The 20,216-nt window shown below is 45.8% G+C and overlaps 1 protein-coding gene across 4 annotated transcripts in view; it reads left to right on the top strand.

Annotated features, from left to right (window-relative positions):
- The window catches only part of LOC124185318, a 142,247-nt gene that overhangs the window by 62,273 nt on the left and 59,758 nt on the right, over nt 1-20,216 (top strand). For all 4 annotated transcript variants that reach the window (XR_006871366.1, XM_046575960.1, XM_046575961.1 and 1 more), the window contains exons 10-11: nt 555-858; nt 3,504-8,312. Coding sequence is in view for 3 of the 4 variants with exons in the window: in XM_046575960.1 (XP_046431916.1) it covers nt 555-858; nt 3,504-8,312 (5,113 nt within the window). In the remaining variant the exon portion in view is untranslated. The remainder of the gene's footprint in view (nt 1-554; nt 859-3,503; nt 8,313-20,216) is intronic.

Here is a 20,216-nt window from a genome sequence, read left to right on the forward strand (position 1 = left end):
CCGGTTGTGAATTATAATTGTTATCGATATTGGTAGGAAATTTTCGCCATTCGATTTTCCCATTCCAGCAACTATTACAGGTACCAACTGCACTGAAATAATCCCAAACGAACAAGAGACGCCGTAACGCGTTTGCGATGTAATTAGTCACGGTTGTTCCACTTTGCCGTTTAAGCGCACGTCATACGCCGGCAGACAGGCGGCGGCAACGTGTTGTTAGGTAATAATTCACGAGCTAGCGTGTTCGTTGATTTTTTTTCGCTGACAGTTCGGGTTTGCGGAAAAGCCTTCGCTCGTTTCAATACCTCGAATCGGCTGCTTGATCGCTCTGAACTAATTGTTCAGACGCATAATTCACACGGCCGCACATTGCATCGCGTCGCGGTGAAATCGGGTGCGCTTTACCAACATACCATTCATACATGTGCATAGGTATAAGGGAGAAATAATCGCCGTTTGGATTCGTGAAAATTCACCAGCCGATTTTCTGTTTGGGGAAATTTGAATTGCCCGCGTCTTTTGGATCAATCTGATCGATTGATCTTGATCCGCAGAGAGAAGAGTCAATGAAGCGACTACTCGAATGGAAACAGCGAATGCTGCAGAGTCCGTTAACGAGGAAACCCGCTAGCTCTGGAAGTCGTGTACAGGGAATTGCCCAGAATGAACTGTCGAGCTATTACAAACAGCAGGCTTTCCTCGAACTCGCTGCCCACGAAGCAAGCCTCGCCGAGGCTCGGCAAGCCAGGAGACGGGACGATGGACATCGGACTCATCCTCGGAGCAAAAGCACTGACGGCAGACGATCCGTCACCAACAACGTTTCCCGGTACAACAGTTATTCCAGCGACGACGAAGGTAGGGACTCGTCTCCTGGTTTAATTATTTAAGCTTTCGTCATTATTTTACTCATACATACAAATACGATTTCGATGTGGAATTTGGGGATATTTTTTGTATTCTCCATTTTCAAGCGCACGAAAATATAGGCACATCATTGTTTACGTAGTGTTCTTTTCATTTTATTAATTGTTTTTTTTTTCTTCTTCTTACTCGTCTACTGTGTACACTGTCGGAAAAAATATGCTAATTTTAACCAGTTTTCCAATTTTTCCGTCCACTCGAGGAATGTTCAGAATCTACTGCGACATTTCAATGACATAGGTATAATGTTTCAAAGAGAACAATTTATCTGCAGGTTCAAATTAATGAAATTCAGTGTTTAGTCAACAATTTGTTCCGTCAAAGAACGTACATAATTACCGTATTTCAGTTGATACTCTATTGAAATACAAGTCACGCTTGAAATGAGGCAAAATTTATTGGCAAGCTATTCAATGGGAAATTGTTGCTCGGCAGTATTTGAATTTATTTTAAAAACTTAAACTTAATTTTTTTCCGACCTGTAAAAATCTGCCGACAATTTGATATCGCTTAAAGTGATGAATATCTTTTGAACTCACCCTTCAACACGCAACTTCAGGTTATTGGTGATATAAATTATGCGCGCAATGTCAAATGAATCTTAGAAGTGTGTTAGTTTCGTCACAAGAGAAATTTAACGTTGACAAAAATTATTTCCGACTGTGTAAATACGTAGGGTTTGTCGCTTCTTCGACGCAGGAATACTTTATAGTTTAAAATAATCTAACGATGGGGTTTAACTTACGCAATTGGCTAGTAGAATTATTAGTTTTGTTTACTATTACCATTATTATTATTATTATCATTATCATTTAGCATCATTTTTAGTTCTCTGTAATAACACAACGTTTATTGTATTAGCGCCTCTTCGCCTCTGTTTCTGTCGTACCTATTGTACATTTATATATACATTGAAATGTGTATGATACAATTTACATATATGTATATATTTCATATATAGATACACGTATTATTCAACTGTACGTATAATATCTTTTTATGGTGGATTTTAATTAACTTGCTGAATAATGTCCTCGGGGTTAATCAAACTTGAAGATATCCCGCATCGCGTTGCCTCACAGCCTTGACTTCAAATTTGATTGCTGCAAAAGAATGGCCTCTCCTTTTGCTCGGTGTATTTTCATCCTAACTTTCATCGTCCTCTTTAGATCCATCCTCCCTCTCGCTCGCTCTTTTTATTACTCTCTTCCTCTCCGGCTCTCATCTGTCTTCACCTCTTCCACTTTTTTCCCCCCATCCGTATAATATGTCTCTGGTTCTGACTTCTCCTCTACATAATACGTATACCCTGACACTGAATCTCTCTGTCTTTCTCTCCACCTATCGCTCTTCACCGAACTTTTTCACCCCTGTAATCGAGGGAATCGTATTAATACAGAGTAATACAGCAGTGTAAGAAGATTCTCCCGCCTGAAATGAAATTACCAAGATGTCGTTCTCTAGTAGACACTATATTTTGAGCACGACGCTGCATCGTTGACCCAAAGCGTCGCGGAGTAAATTCTTCCGCCAGTTTAACATACCATGGAATGATGCAAAATTCAACACTATCAACGTTTTGCACGTTTTGCTCTATGTTGAGTTAATTATGGTGTGGTGACGTGGTACCGATATTTTCAATTACACGTGGGGATGCAACTTGTTGTCAATGGTTCGGTGCTGGTGGTTGGGCTGGGCTGGGCTGGGCTGGGCTGGGTTGGAAGACTAACACGATCGAGAGGTACGGCAAGACGATAGCTCGCTCGAATACTCTAACGAATGAAACACATAGCCTGTCTGAAAACGGCAACGCACGAAGCTCTTCAATATATAGATAAATCATATCGTATTATGTGTATATGTATATTATACATAGCGACTAGAGTCGAAACTGCATACCATACAGCATGTCGCCGCCAATCCAACTAACAAAAATATTCTTTATCGACGATTTTTCGTGGCCTTAATGTACCGTGATAACAATTATTACTTATTTTCGTACATACCGCACACAGTCGTAGACTGTGAATTCTGCACACTAACTCTCAGCTTCTAAAACCGTTTCCGAGCCAAGATCACTGCGCAAGATTGCAACAAAGTTCGTGCAATTGCCTCTATAGGTGCCTAGATCATTATCAAAACTCAAGTATACATGTATACCTCTTCTGAAGAATCAAGATTCGATCACGCTTTCGTAGTGCAATACACGCTATCCGATAACTAGTTTCATGTTTAAAGTTTCAAGTATTCTATTTGCTATTGGATCGAATGTTGAGGGATAGTTTGAAGGCTAACGAAGTTTTGCCGAAGGTTACTAGACACGCCCAGGTAGAGGGGATAATTTTGATCCCAGTTCGCTACGTTATTGTTGTAAATAAATCGTCGTAACAGTTTAGAACGAACGGGTAGTTAACAGCGCAGTAATCTTGTCTTGGACGGAGTTCGAGCGACCTCAGCTTCGTCGTTATATTCTCGGTCTGGCTTTCCTAACAATTCTAGCGTGGTGGAAGGTAACGAACGTTCGTTCCGGTTGACTCGAGAGTAACGGAGGATATTATTATTGTTTGACCATAACTCAGAGTTGGGCAACGTGAGGCACAAGCGAACCCGTAGACCCTCCCACGCTGGCAGGAGCCCCCGGCAGGTTCTGGACGAGCGGACGTTGTCGTCTGCTGCCTCTTCTTCCGCAACCTCGATCACCACCACAACCACCAGCACCGCCATGATCACGACAGCCGCAACAAGCGCCGCCTTGAATTATCCGACGAGAGTGAGCGCGAACGGCGAAATCGTTTCCTCGCCAATTCATCCGTCGGCGTTCCCTCCCCAGTATGAGAACAGCCGACATAAAAACGCGTCCCGGGGGAGCCGTCAGCCTTGCGGTATCCCGCCTGACGCCGGATACGGGGAAATCGGCTTCTCGCCGTCGTCCTACGAGGCTATAAACAACCCGAGATCGACGGTGAGGAGATCGACCCGGAAGGAATCCGGGCCGGAAGTTGGCACCGGGGTGGATCCCAAGTGGCAGCATAATGAAACGCCGAAGAAACCTACAGGGATTCTGAAACAGACGAGCGCCCTTTGCCACCCTCCGTGCAATGACCAATCGAGCAACTCCGAGGGGAGGCTCAGCACTCTTGCCGGTTACATTCCCAATGACACTTGGCACGGGCACAAGAACGTCCAGTGGAACTCTACGAGAGGTGATAAGGATGACTGGGAGACGAAAATTGACGAGGCCAAAGTAATCAAGGAATTCTCTTATCAGTACATCAAACCTGAGCAAAACCCCCAGGACTCAACGCCGCCCGATGTACAGGCCGTAAATCTCGTTCAGTCCAGGATCAAGTCCTTCGAGTCAAGCCTGGATGAAACGCCAGGGTCGCTGCTCGCCATGCAGGAGCCTCTCAAAGTTTCTCCCCCCCAGGCAACGGAGGCTCACGTTTCACGACTCGATCCGACACGGAACACGACCGTCATCCGCGACTTTGCACTGGGCGATTCGAGCCGGGAGACCAGAGATTCCGTCGGCGTTGAGGAGGAAGCCTCCACGGACGATGGAAACAAGTCGGTGAAGGACCTCCTTGCCGATTTCGAGCGGAAATCGCAGCAGGCTCAGAAACAGGAGAATGACAAGAACGAGGAGTATAAACAGCAGCAGAATCGCGGGGTGTTGAGCGACACCGAAACTCTCCTTTACGAAACGGGTAGCGACCTCGATCAGCCGAGTAAAAATGTCGCGGAGGAAGACGAGAACCGGGAAATCCAGAGGTCGGTGAACGTCGAGGAGAATTTTACGGGGACGATAAGGAGGAGAAAGGACCTCGGTGACAAGAGCAGGAAAGTCAAGGATTCGAAGGCTGGCTCGGAGAACGAGGCGGAAGCTGCAAACACCCAGGAAATTTCCAACCCCTGTTACACGCGGCTGAGCGTTACTGAATCCTTGGTCACTCACGACGATCAGCTGTCGGTGGAAAGCGAACTGACCAGCCCGGCCTCGAAACCAGATGACTTCAACCCGGAGGAACACTACATGCCGATGGCACCGAGGAAGGCGATTCTGGACCCGTCGAACGAGCGTCCAAATTCAAAAATGATGGAGAGCCTCTTCGCTAGTCTGGACCACGAAGAAAATTCTTACGTCGAAATGAGCCAGAACGGCATCGGGCACTCACTTCTCGCACCCGATGATCAAGACCGGAAACACGACTCCGGGGATTACTCGACTCTCGATCCTCCCCACTACGAGTTCGTATGTGTTGCTGACAATAAAATGGAGCCGGTCTACATGGAGGTCAGCCAGCTTGCTGACAAGGAGGACACCGAGTCGTCGGGGAAAAAAGCCAAGACGAAGAGAGACTCGGGAAATGACGTTCTTCCGCCGAGGCCCGACCTTCCGGACATCCTGACTGCCCTCAAATCCGACAGTTCCGACGCTGACGACGAGTCATCCAAGGACCTCGACTCCCTCGACGCTCCTCGGCATCCTCGGTTCAGTCTCTCCGACACCTTTCGCCCGGCCTCGTATTACTTGGGAGCCAGCCAGGCGCTCATTGCCGAGCTCCACGACTCGTCGGACAGTGAACTTGTGTCGCCACCGCCGATCCCGACCTCATTGCCACCTCTGGACGACCTCGATTCCCTCGAGATTCAAGACTCCTTAGGCGAAGCGAAGAAGGTCGCGCCTCAGGTGGCAGCGAGTCGGGACAGCCTAAACAGCAGGGACTCGCCAAAGTCCTGGAACAAGCCCGCGGGTCAAGTCGAGACGCACAGACCACCCTCGAGGTTCTCCGATACTACGATAAGCTCGACCTTTCGCGACAGTCGAATGTCGCTCGAGAGTGCCTCGGGCAGCGATTCTGTGGAGCTTAGAAGCCCCGAGGAGGAGGCCAGGCACCGTCAGATGAAGCGACGCCCGGTAAGCGACGAGGTCTGCGAGGTCCTCGACAGTCTGGACGAGCTCGAGTCCCTTGGGAGCCGTTTCGACGGGGCAAGTATCGACCTGGATCAGTACCTCGAGGAACTCCAGGCCCGGGACGCGTTCAACGTTGATCTGTACGCAAAGGACCTGAGCTACAACAGCATATACGGATTGAACGAGTCGATGCTCGCCACGGATAAACACCTGCGAAAAACAACGAGTCAGGAAATATCCGGCAAGGGTAATCTCCCCTCGTACAATACCCTGGATCAGCCTTACCAGTACGGTGCCAGAACGAAGACGAGCTCGGCCAGCAGTCTGCCGTCGATGAGGGTCAGCGACCTGCCCCCGATGCATCAGCACTCCCAGTCCTTCACCGGCGACGTTCACTACGAGAACGTGGTCAGCTTTTCAACGCTCCGCGGTTCCCCCGGCGTTCGTTCAGAGCACGGCGACGGTTCTAAACCGGGGGAAAATTACCGCGGTCAGAAGATACCGTCCCATCAGCGACCCAGCCCCTTAATTTCTCACAGCAGAGACTCCAGCTACTCTCTAATATCCGGAAATGCCTCGATATCCACTTCCGTTGCCTGCCAACGACCCAGCAGCGCTCAGTCATCCTCCGTCATGTCGCAGATGGGCTCCGTTTCCCCATCCGCGCCTGGTAACGGCATTCCAAATGCTTCGTACTCCGAGCAGAATCGCCGATCGCAGGGGCGACACTCCCGCGAAACGAGCCAGGACTCGGCCCGCTTCTCTTTATCGCCGAATCACAGATCATCCGCGAGTCAGGACTCGGGCCAGTACCCAGCGTCCACTTCCACCGTCAAGCTCAGCCCCCAGTCCGCGTACTACAACGCGAGCCAGGTGCAGAACGACCAGAACGGGGCGCCGTACTACTACAGCGACCTGCAGGCCGGTGTGAGCGGAATAGACGCGCTGATCAACCGCAACTCGGCCTCCTCGAGGCTTCCGCAGCTAAACAATCAACGCGGGGACGCGGCCCTAGCGGCCAACAAGAGGAACGACATCGGTCGCATGGTGAATCCCATTCCGAGACAGATGCCGCGGCAGATACAGGTCGAGGACATCGACGAGGCCAGGCGGATTGCCGCGGAACTTAGGAAGTCCAGCACCCAGTTTCTCGCTGAGAAGAAAGCCGGGCTTTTTCAGGTCGACAAGCGGAACATATATGAGGCCGACACCCTCAGGAGGGTCAAGTCGACCGACCCTCTACCTGACGTCTCCATGATCCCGGACCTCAACTCGCGGAACATTTACCCGCACGGTATCCGCGATAAGACGCAAGATGAGTCCAACACAACACCGAGCGGATCACGTTTTCAGGTGGAAATCGGCACCCGGTACGCCGCTCATCGGAGATCAAGGTCGCTCGAAGGCCTCTTGGACGATGCCGAGCTACAGAATCTGGTCGAGCAGAGGTACGGCACCGGACAAATGATTGGCTCGAGGCAGCAGCGGGAAGCCACGGTCCATCCTTCGCCCGTGCACAACCAGAACAGATTCAACGGCGAGGATCCCTGGGAGCAGGACTCGCTGTGGAGGGAGAGTCTGCGCAGGGTCAGCCTGAGGCACGCGAGATCCCTCGACAATTTGGAAGCCTCCGTCGGTCCGTCCGCTGTTCAAGATGGGCGGATAGCCGGAGCGCAGGGGTCGAAGGGTCGAGCGCGTATCACGAGGGGCGCGACCTACGTGAACGACAGCGTGATTCTGCGGAGGGAAGCCTCGGAGGTGGCCGGGGAGAGTCACAGGATGCGAAGAAGACAGGCTGCCGCGAAAGACCGGGATCAAAGCGAAGCGCAGGGAATGCAACGTGGGGAGGAAGTCGACGAGGGTCGAAGAGAGGAAGATGAGGCGGAGGAAGGGCATCCGGGGCCCGAAGAAGAGACCTACGAGAGGCTGGCCATGGACAGAATTGGCGTCGGCGGTTACATCTGGGACTCGGAGAACGAGGCGTACCGGAAACCGGGGACTGCAGCGGCGGCTGTCCTCCAGCAACGCGACACTGAGCATGATAATCGGCAGAATTTTTTAGCCGAAGGCAACCTTCCCCCAGCTCCGGCGATGGCGGAGGCGTCACGCGGGTCTACGGCAACGTCCGGTTCGTTCGAAATCGACCGGGAGAAGCTGCGTCAGTGGGACCTGCTCTCGAGCGCCTGCTTACTCCAGGAACAGCAACGGACGTCAATGTCGGAGTCGGGGCGAGGGTTGCCGACGACAGCAACGAGCAGGCAAGAAGACGGATCGGCGCCGGCGCGACACCAGGAGTCGACGGCAGACTCGACGATCCCAATCGCGAACGAAACTTCGGGTGTTTTAACGTTCGATACGCGCCGTGTCCCGCCCGGTCATCCGGACGCCAACGAGGCCCAGGGCCAGGACGACGGGACGACGGTTACTCGCGGAGCGGCGACGACGGACGGCTCCAGCAGTGCAAACGGTACAGGTGAGTGGCCTTTGGGGACTGGGATTTTGAGGAAGTAGGCGGAAGGTCTGTGTTCCAAAGTCGCCGCTCCGGAGCCGCTCGCGCGAGTCGTCGTCGTCGTCCTCAAACTGTATTAGGACCTCCGGTACGTCTGTATACCAGGAATTCGTTTTTTCATTGTCGAGCATCACGCCGCATCACGCACATTCCGGTATCGTTTTACAATTGGCCACTTCGGATACACCCGAAAAAACCTTGTCTAAATACCATTTTCACGTCATTGTTATACCTGTACATGTTGTTTGTTAGGAAAGGTCATTCATAAATTGTATTTGCAACGTTTTGAATTATTCAGATAGTGCTAATCTCAGGGAAAATTTCAGCTCAACTCCATTTACTCTCAGCATCCACATTTTATTATAAATCATTCATATGTATTTGTCATTTTACTGTCCCATCGTCAGTGTCTTTCTGACATATTACTTAATTTCGATTAGTTTTTTTTATTACACTTTACTGTCGAGGAAACTTCGTATACGTGTACTCTAGAATCTCAATCCAATAATCGTACGGCAATAACAGGTTCCGATCAAGAAATGCTACGAAATGCAAATCAAAAATCAGCAACGTATCAAATCGTGAAACATAAGAAATGGCTAAAAGTAGAACTGAGATTAGCGACTATACGGTAGCGGAAGAAGGGTTTTTTTCGTGACGAGAATAACTCCGAAATGTGGGTAGTGGGCTTTTGCAGGATGAAATCGAGGATCAGTAAATTTCGCGTCCCGTTTAAGACGATCAAAGGCAATAACGCCCATTCGCAGATATTTCACAAGCACGTTCGCGGGTTCCAACTCACCGTAATAAATTATCACAACACGGATGTTTAATCGGACGAGTTAGCTTTTCCCATCGTATTTTTCGTCGCAACGTATCGCTCGGTAGAAATGGTATTCTACGGAGCAACTGGGTTGAAGTTTTTGCACAGTTTTAATCAAGAGTACAACGCACGTGTGTTTTATACATATATGACGAATTGAATTTCCTTTTTGCCGGAGAAGTTGAGACGGCGAGTTGGAACACGGCCTTGCGTCGCGTCTCGGTGGCGGTTGGGCAATTGCCCGATAATTTTCAGCCCTCCTCCGTAGTTCCTAATCTGCGTTTCATCCCTGACGCATAACGCAAGGGCCTCGATTCGTCGGAGGATATTTTTCAAACCGAAAGAGTAGGGATCTCCTGATGCATAATTGCGCTTTGTTCTGACGTTGGAATCGGCAACAATCAAAATGATCTGATAACTGTCAGCATCGGTAGTCGATGCACCCTCGGGAAGAAGTTTCAAAGTGTATAAATTGTAGAGAGGCGACGGGGAGAGTCGAGACCGACTTGTAGGCTAATTTCAACCCTCCGCATTCTTTCGTTACTTTTTTCAATTACCACCGCACAAAGGAAAGAGGCCATTCCGGTGCGAATAGCGCTTGGAAAAAGACTTGGCGAAGAAATTTTATTTCCTCTCTTTCTCTCTCCCCCTATCGTTTCACCGAATGGAACGTAACGCAAGGAAAGGGGAACCCGGGCGTTTCTCACGAAAGAGTACGAAACCCTCGGGAAAAGTGATTCTCATCCTCCATATTCTTCGCTTCCTCTTCTTACTCTTCTACTCCGAGCCAGTCGACTGGACAAATGCAAGTCGATTCTTCCGACCAGCTAATGTCTTTCGAAACTCATTTGATGAAACTTAATAAGTTTGGGTTCAAATATCGGCGCTCTCCTCGTTGCACTTTTTCAACCGAGGAGATACAATGTTGCCTGAAATTAATTCGTCACCGCGTCACAACTATTACCTTATGTAATTCCGTCTAACTATATCTGGTATCTTTACACATGTTGTACCTTTACAAAGATTCTCTAACGTACGACTTATTATACATACATATATACATGTTTTGTACAGCGATAGATAACTCATTATTAAAATAGATAAAGCACGACTATAAACATAGATATTATATATAGAAAATGTCACGCCAGTGGACATCGAAGTCCTAAAAGAGAACAAATTTTTATATTTTAACTTACTCGTTCTATTTTTTAATCAATTTCTCTTAAATTTTTTTTTCACGCAGGACATTTTACCCTTTTATCAAAGTTTTGTACTATTTTTTATTTTTTTCTCCTTGATTATATAAAGTCTAATTTAGACACACAACGTACGCGAACGTACAGCTAACTAGGCGTAAACACATGTAATTTTAATACTAGCATTTAAAAATAATTCTACCCTACTATATCCATCGGATGATTAATTACTAAAGTATATAGATTTTTAACCATAGTGAGTATTATATTATTACTGACAATTGTACATATATAAGAAGAAAAAAAAGAAAAAATGCCAATTGTTGTACAACGCTGCGTATACAGCAAAAACACGCACAAATACTGACTGAGAATATAATATGAATATATACATACCCAAGCCTGCATACACGAGGCTCGAGGAACTTTCTTACATAATTTCGTATACGTTATGAAAATATTTTTTTTTTTCTATCTCTCACACATTTTTCCTCCGCATTTTTCTGCGAACCGTCTTTCGATGCAACCGCATATTTAGAGAGCTCGAACGGAAGATCAAGCCTGAACTCTTGGCTAGCTTTCGACATTATATTTCGCAAGACACCGATCGCATACCTCGACTACGTATTGCACCTCATTTGAAAGGTCATCCGCTCTTAAGCTCCGGTTATAGCTAGCGGCTCATCTCAAACATCTAGCCGCGTTAATTCGTCTTTAAAAATTGCTCATCTCTGCGCGGTTTCCCTTGCGATTGCCTCGCTGCACTCTGGACTCGGTTCGATAACGCGTTTCCACCTATTGGCATCGCTGTTGCGGTAGGTACAACATCGCCACAGGGCTCGGGTGCATTAGACATTAGTCGGTAGCCGTACTATCTGCAGCTACTTTGGGTGTGTGTAGGTATCTATAATGCTGCAGGAGCTTAAAGCGGAAAAGCTTTTATGCGCCGCGGTGCGGGTCTTGAATTTTTTATCCGTACCCCCATTCGATGTATGTACCTGCAGTCCGGTAATTCGCGCATTATCCGTGTATGTGTAACATACACGTATCCCAAAGTACCGGGTCGCCATTTCGAACTCCCAGAGTTCGATCCGATGTGCCAGAGGATAAGACTCGTCAAATATTCAAACACCAGAGCCGAGGAAGAACCGCGTTTGATATGCTGACTTCGAATTATAATTCCCATAAACCTTAATATAATGCCTGTATAAAGCCGCCTTTCGAATTCCTTGGATTTCTTGGAATTATTCTGTTTTTTACCGTTCTCTTCACGCTTCCACAATTCCCGGCACGTGTTGCTCGATAGAAAAATTGTTGACAAACGATCGCTTCTGAACTTTCAAACTTTTTTTTTTTAGGTATTATACCTAAAAGTTTTTCTAGACGGATTTCACTGGAATGATATTCTCGCGGAGGGAAACAATGATGAAACCTCGAATCGCGAAATCTAAAATTCGAACTATTAACTTGTCGTGAAAGAGTCGCAAAATTAATTCGTCGTTTTACTAATTTCCAACGAACCTAAGCTCGCTATTCCGCGTACATCTCCATCATTGAACAACGCAATTATGAAACGGTTAAACGCGCGCAATCAGCAAACGAATTGGGTCAGTGTCGAATCATGGCACGTACGCACAGTGAGATCTTGACTTGAGGAGTAACGTAGGATCGCGAAATCGCGAAATAGGAGACACTGGGAAAGTCGAGAGTACGATTGGCCTCCCTCTCTCTTTCTCTTTTTCCAACTTGATGTCATAACTCGTGGAATCCTCGAGGCACCGCCGAGGATGTCGGGGTCCAAGTGATAAAAATGAATTCTGTGTAATCTGCGTTGATTAACGGCGAACCGGCGGCACAGCGAGGAGCGAAGTACATCGTCCCTTTTTCCAAGGGATGCGCCGCAGATGCTACGAGGGCGATTTGGGACTCCGGACCCACCCGTTTGCTCTCTCTCTATCTACATCTTTGCTCGTATATTTCTCACCGGCGTATTCACTCGATCCCCCTCACGTATTTCGTTATCTTTTCGACTTCCAGCATTTTTATATCATATTTTCTAGTCATTTGTTATGCCAACTTTCCTTTCGCGGTAGATAAAAAATTAAATTATAGCCAATGTACGACACGCTTGGCAATATTGTCGCTTCTTTTGTGCAATGAACACGTCTGAGAAACTAATCGGAGAAATTATGTGCGGCTGAACAAACCGTAGGTAATAATAATTCTAGACGTTTGTTTAAAAAATTATTCGACAAGCTGAAATTTGTTTGGTTCTTTGAAAGCGATTGCACGTAAAATCATGTCTGGAGTAATTACATTAGTATTCTTTTTCAAGTATTTATCCATGCAAATATGGCGTACCTCAAGAGTTTCAAAGCCTTTAAAGGTATAGAATGCCTGTATGAGTAGCCTAAAGGTAATAAATACGTTACAATCAAAGCTGAATATTCCATTGATTTTCAATATTATGCAATTTACGCAAAAGAATCGCACAATTTTGACCTACTGAGGTACGGAACAGTCAGTTACAAGCTACAAAATTCTCAAGACTATATAATTGATTGTGAATAATCAGTTTATACGAATGAAGAATCGACGAGCAATTGGGACAATCTTCTTACACCGACGCCAGAATTTCTCGTTCTCGTCTCTTTGAAGAGGCTAAAAACCTGCAAAGCTTCACCGAGTCCGTGCACTCACACACGATGCATGACACGAATCGCGAAATCAATCGTCAATGTGTGCGTGACAAACAAAACCTGCGGACACACACGACTCCCAATTGGCGTCAGGGCTCGAGGCGAAATCATACGATGTTTTGGTGTGCGTGTCGTGTGTGACGTAAGAGTTTCCGGCGTGTCGGTGTAGCATGCCTACTACTCAATGGGGACAGAACGAATCATATCCCTCTGCCGGACTCTCGGCCCCCCGAACGAGCATCTGAACTCGGCAGTCACTCGTTGGCGGTCCGACAGATACGACGCGATTTAACGAACGGCGACGCGTATGCGAAGCCACGTGTGCAGCGTCGCGACGCCGACACCTGTTCAAGGTGCTCGTTGTTGTGAGTCGACACCATTCGTTCGGTCCGACTCACGATCGGTCGTTTGTTTGCGCAGAGACGCGATGCTCGGGGTGAAAAGAACCGGGTCGGTGTCTTTTTGTAGCTCAAGAAAATCAACATCGATTACAGCCTCGTGAATTATTGCACCGACGACTGTAGTGCGCGCGATTGATCAAGGCCGAAGGAAGTGTTTGTTTCACTCGCAGCCAAGTGAGGACGCAAATTCACGGTAGTATTCGGTTGGATCGTTCAGGGATGAAGGTGATATTTCGATCGGACGAAGCTTGATAAAGCTGAATGCACGATGAATCGGGGTGGAAACATTGAATACATCGATACAAGTATCGTCGAGTGAATAAGTGCTGGAAACGGAGTGTCGTCTGGTGATATCGCGTTTTGAAAACGGGTTTCGTGACTGGAAACGGTAAATCAGAATCCCCGAATTATGGGACGTATATGGTATCGTAAAGCGACAGCCGGAGCCAAAGAGACGGAGACGGGGTTGATGTTTTAGTCGGGATTTCGATCGCCCGTTTAACCGTCTAAAGTGAGCATAAACGCTGACCTTTGACCGTTGATTATTTCATCAAGTGTGAAATAAGGTAATCAAGGGTTATACGTTCTCGTAACAGTCAAGCGAGTCTTGCTGAGAAAGACTTGAACGCCGTTTCGGAGCGGGTGCAACGATCGGGGCTGTTACTTTTATTATTATTATTCTACTACTACTTATTCTTCTTCTACTTCTTCATCCGTTCTTCTGCAACTTCACACCGTTGCAAAATGGGAGGAAAAGTTGGACTGATATGCGGAAGCTGCTGGTCAGGAAAATACAGTACGTAATCGACACAAACTTTGTTATATGTTACTTTTTACGTACGTAGTTTGTTTTTCAATTTTTCAATTTTTTTTTCCTCTCCCCCTTCTCTCTTCTCTTTCATACCACCTTCACGTTTCATTTCGCTCGTAAGTCGCATTTGGTACTTTGCGGTTTTCTTTCTACCCCCTGCAACGCGTGCGGCTATAATTCCTTGCTAAGGAAAACCCGCGATTCGCGCAGCGAGAGGCCATGCATATGTGTAATAAATCCGATCAAGCCGCACGCACTGCTATGGAAACGGAGGCTATGAAAAATTATTCATTTGATTAAATTAATTGAAACTATCCAGGTGATTCTCGGTTATTAGAATTTCCGGGGGAAAGAACGAAGTGAAAACGGAAGAAGAAATAATTCAAGGGGAATTCGGTGGATATAATAATGAAAGTCCGAGAGCTGCTAGTCGAACAGAAAAGTTTACGTCGATCTGTTTACATACTCGCTAGCTCGATCAATTCTTCACAAGGTTTTATCTTGTGTTTATCTGTACCTTGCTTGATCGGTCAGATTTAACGGCTTGCTAATAATAAAATTTAGACGGTAGAAACGTAAACTCCAACGCCTTGGAAAAACGATACAGTGACGGTCTTTGTTCGCTCTTTTGTATTTCATCAGTTGACGAGTTTGCAATTAATTGTAAATCCTCGCACCTGGAGGACTCGATGCTATAACCATAACCATCAAATTAAATTCCTTCGATTATACGTACACTTTGAGTAACTGATTTATCTCACTTGGACAAATTGACTTTTTATTGTTATCCGAATGTATACACTTTGGTATATACTTTATAATACACTTTTATTCTTTGCACCTGATCACGTTTTATCAGCAGCTTTGAAATCGATCGAATAACGAGTTCCGATAAAGTATCAGAGCTTTCGACTATCGTGGTTTGAATGATCATCGAAGGATAATTGGGGCGGCAAACGAACCGGAATTTAAGATGAAGAATTTCCTTCCATCGAAACCCTCGCGAATCGTTGTAGGACTGTTTCAGGCATATCCTCGCGGCCTTTTCACCGACGACGATGACGGCATTCGTGTGCGAGCAGCTTCGTTTTCGTGATCAGCGAACTTCCCTCGCGGCTTGTCGTGCAGAATGGGGATTTTAGCACGCCGGAAAATACCGAAATACCAAACGATTCTGAATTCTTGGAATGTAGCCAGAGAAAATCTTCCGGCTTGTAAACTTGCTTTTTCTTGCCTCCCGGCAGTCAAAAGTGAAACGCAAGAATACGAAACTTGTGATTCTTTCCCTTTCCATTGCGAAATTCTTTTATTATATATTCAATGTCAACGTGCGAATACTAGGAGAATCGACTATTTATCCTGCTTTTTATTTCAACCTCTCCATCTGTGGCTTGTGAATGTTGCACTTTTGTGAAAAAAAAAGAATTCTGCATATATTTCTAGGAAAGATAAAATACCTACGCTTTTGAAATCCAACCGTGGCGTTTCAGCGTTGAAAAAAAAATACAGAATCGAATGAAATATCAAAAGCTCGGTTTTCATCGTGTTTAATTCAATTCTTATTCTAATTATTCCTCGTAGTAGACGACAGTTTTTTTTCTTCTCTCTATACCTCGTGCAAGTGATATATTTGTTTCTTTAAGAAAACTGCCGGAAGTTGGCGTCGCGTTTCTTCGTGGAAATCCAGTTTAAATTGATTTAAATAAACCCTTATTCCTCATTTGTATATTTATTCGCATCACCGTAACAACAACATCCTACACCAGCATCGGTGGATGAATTTCAGAGGCAACGTTACTGTTTTGACGTTCAATACGGCATTACGGAGATCACCTATACGCATTATATATAACCATCTATTACGGGATCTATTATAGTTGACGCGTGCGATTATTGCTCAGGTAATCAGCGATATGAGGAGAATCGTCAAGCGATGGATTGATGGTCTAAAAAATTCATCCGACGTTCGATTTGGCCGCATCAAATATTGACAATCATTGAAATTAGGTATCGATTATCGGGGTGGGTAGTGATTTCAACGTATCCACATCGATGCCAATTCGCGTGCTTACAGCGTGTGGAAATGCTATTTTCCAGCCCACACTGATCGGGGCATGTGCATTTATCTAAAATTAATCGAGTTTCTGTTACACGCTTCGAAGGAACTTCTGACTTGATCAATTCCCAGTAAATTGCAGTAATTAAAAAAAGAATCAGGGTGTACGTTCCGTTGCAATTTTATTATATCACCGAAATTTTCCCACCGAGTCAGCCGTGGACTCCTTCTTTTCTATTTACAAGACGCCGAAATTATCATCGCGTTTGATAATTCAAGATGAAGCAATTTCGATAAGAGGAACGAAACACGCAAGCCGTCACGCAGGCTGCTTGTTCTCAAAGTTCTCTTCACGCTTCGTTCGCAGTCTCTCCTCGTCGAATGGTTCGTAATTTCTTGTCCCATATAACGCAGACGGCACACCTGTTACCTGCGTCGCTGCTACTGCGGCAACGTCATTCGTGAAGGAAAAAGCGAGCTTTTCACGAGTGCGAAAAGTAGGAGAGGACCGAAGAGGTGTAGAAAATAAATGTGCGGACAAAAATTGAGAGCAATAGTTAAGGCGAGATGAAACGAGACGAGATTCTCTTTGTGCGTATTCGTATAATGTTGCCTGTATCCGTGGGTTTCTCCTGCTGAAAAGAGAGAATCGAACAGCGAGCGAGGAGAGCGGAAATTCTCGACCTCATCCCGGAGAGGTAACTGGACTTGTAACGGCGGTTACGTTCAAGTTGGGAAAGAGACTGCGCAGTTTCGAAGGGCCTGTAAATAAACAATAACCCACTCTGCTACTTTTTGACGGATCATTACTCGGCTCGGTAGCCGTGCGCGGATGCGGGTCGTTTCCTCGGGCAAAAAAGCTTTCTACTTTTGTCTCGTCTGTTTATTATTTATATACGTATATCGCATAGTTTCGGAAAGAGCAGTGAAACAGGGCGAAAAACATTCGGAAAGTATAAAAATGAAAGCCTTTCAATTTCTCGTTATCTGACCGCGTATTGCAAGAATAACAAAACGGAAGGATGTGTATATTTTTCTTTCGTCGCCATTTTTCGGTTAGATATAAATAGCGTGAAATGGATGGAATTGCATTGAAATCGAATCACGCTGCAGCTTTGCAGGATCGTGACAGTTGTGTATATTTTACTCAAAATGCTCATTCATTACGGCTATTAATTTTCAGCCTTCTCTCTGCAGCGACCGTGCTTTAAAAATCGATTCAAGCTGCGTGTGTAAAATTACACCTATACCCTTTGTCGAAAGACTGGCGGACCTTTGTTTCGCATCGTTTCGAAATAAGTTTTTCTTTGTGTCTAGTACCGGGAAAGAAATACCTCTCTTCTGCTTTATTTGATTGGTAAAATAAAATCGTAATTTCATTTGCCAACCAGCTGCTGTCGAACTTCCGTGATTAATCATCGGCTGATCCCTAAAATTTCTGAGAATAAAAAACCGCAGAAATTACCGTTCCGGCGTACAGTACGAGAGGAGTGAAAAATATTTCATTCTCCAACGTCAGCCGTTGTGTTAAGACTTTAAAATATATATTGACTATTTTTTTCCGAAGCAATCAGCTGCTCAACCCGGATTAAAATAATTGCTAAACAGGGATGGGCTTGACTGCAATGAACTGACTGAGACAAAGATATTCGATTTTCTTTTTCTTCGTTTTGTCAAACATGGCCAATTTCGTTCGGATTCGGCATGAGTAACGAGACACCGTTACCGACATGAAAAAAGTCAGACGAAGTCAAAGTACCGTGCAGATGTGTACAAGGGTATCATCGGTCAAGGCCAAACGGCGTCAAGGCACGAGTTGCCTTGGCCTCCGGCATCCGCGTGGCATCTCTCGTCTCATTATACGTATACCTATGTACATATGTTATGTATATGGATACCTGGACGCGCGTAAGTGGAAACGGCCGCTCCGGTCGGACGCCTTGGCTCTGGAGCCGCGTTTCGAGCAAACAAATACGAGTTTCCGTCGTGTGGACACACGGGTACGCCGTATACCGTTATCCTATCCTCTCGCATTCACAAACTCGACCTCGGACGATTTTTATCGCCGGATTCTTGCGCCAGATGGAGTTGCGCGTGAAATGACGCTCGAACGAATTAGGCTGTCGTCGTTTTTGATATCAGGAAAAAAACGGCGGACAAAAGTTTCGAACTACTGTCGATGGACAAATTTCCCGAAAACTAGTTTAGCTTTGTTTTATAGGTAAGAGAAAAATCTTAGTCGAAATTACGGTCGCACGAAAATGATTAGGTTCGAGTTCTGTGACGGTGCAACTTTCGGAAAATTCATCATTTCGCAACTTAGGGATATTCTAAAAATTTAGTGAACCGTAATCTAGCAGTATGGTTGAAAAATTCATATTCTACAAGGTTATTTTTCGTGGGATGTTTTGTTGCATTAACGTTACTGATTTCAATCTCGTCGGTAATCAGACGCGACGATTCGAACGCTTTGAATATTTTATTCTTGTCGCGATTTTCCCGAGTATTACGGTGTACGAAAGAATGACGTTAAGTGACACAGACGCGAATCCGTGTCTGTGCTTGGGACTCAATTGTCGCGCAAAGACGAAAAGAAACTCGTCGTCAAATCCTTTGTCGAGGAAAATAAGCTTAGATGTAGACAGATGATGTTTTTCAATTTGCTGAAACATTGCGAACACCGCTCTATGAATTTTGAAGTCAAGAATTAGATGCGCTCTTGAGGAAGAATACTGCTAACATTGGCTGTCGAAAAGCGGAGGGACGCTAAAGTTAATGTCGCGATTAGCCTTGATCAATGTCTGGAATTTAACGTACGGCTCATCCGGGAAGCGCTAGGCTCATTCAACTAGTCAGTCCATAATAATTCCACTGTCCTTAATTTTTGCTTTGACTTCAACCACCGATTTCTGAGTATTCGGAGATGATCTTACAATCAGGATCTGATCCGAATATCGGGGGTGAAGGATCCGGGCCCGTCGTATGTAACCTGTTGAAGTACTCCGATGGAAATTATTGCTGAGAAAATAGCGAGGTGTAAACACGTGAATTCTCGGATCGTTTTCGCATCAAGATTCAAGATTGTGTAAATTGCGAATCTGCGGCAGCGTCGGCGTCGCCTCTGCAGGCGTTTCGGCCTCTTTGCCTTTTAGATATAAAGGTGGCTGCGACTCCGCTCTCATAAATATGGGCGCGAAATCGATCGAGACCCCCCGGCACCAGGGGTGAAGCGAAACTTTGGGCCAAAGCTGCGAAGCTTATGCGTCTCGCGATTCCGCGACGAACGAAACTCGTCCAGGATAAAAGTAACCCGTTGCCAACTGGGACACGCTCCTCCTATATTTGCCTTCGCGGCTTATAAATATAATCGGAAATTCAGGTCGCGATGCTTTCAAGTATTTGTATAATTCATTTCGATTATGGATACCCATATGCAAAATCGTTACGAACTTTATGAAATCACAGATGGATTTTACACTCGATTATTCGTACATTACGGGTGCGCAAAAATTCTCGGCGTTGCACGTAGACGACGATACCTAACGTTGGTTGTAATCGAGACTGTGCTTTTGTATCTCAAGCATTTCTGTATTGTACGCACTCCAAAACTGACCATATAGTATAGAGAATATAGCTTGTTCTTATCGTGAAAGTTTGTGCGAAAAATGAAAATCGATAAAGTGTACGTTCAAAATTTAATATTGTTCCAATTTAATCTCGGTAAAACAGCTGTGGAAGCAAAAATACTAATTTGTTCTGTACATGGAGAATCTGCCGTTAGTGAAAGTAGTACGTGTTAATGGACAATTCTTTCATGAAGAATAACCATTTTGTATTCTAAAAACCAATAAAGGTTTTTCATTTTTAAAAAAAGCCGAC

This window comes from Neodiprion fabricii, chromosome 6, assembly GCF_021155785.1.
Source record: "Neodiprion fabricii isolate iyNeoFabr1 chromosome 6, iyNeoFabr1.1, whole genome shotgun sequence".
Classification (NCBI taxonomy): domain Eukaryota; kingdom Metazoa; phylum Arthropoda; class Insecta; order Hymenoptera; family Diprionidae; genus Neodiprion; species Neodiprion fabricii.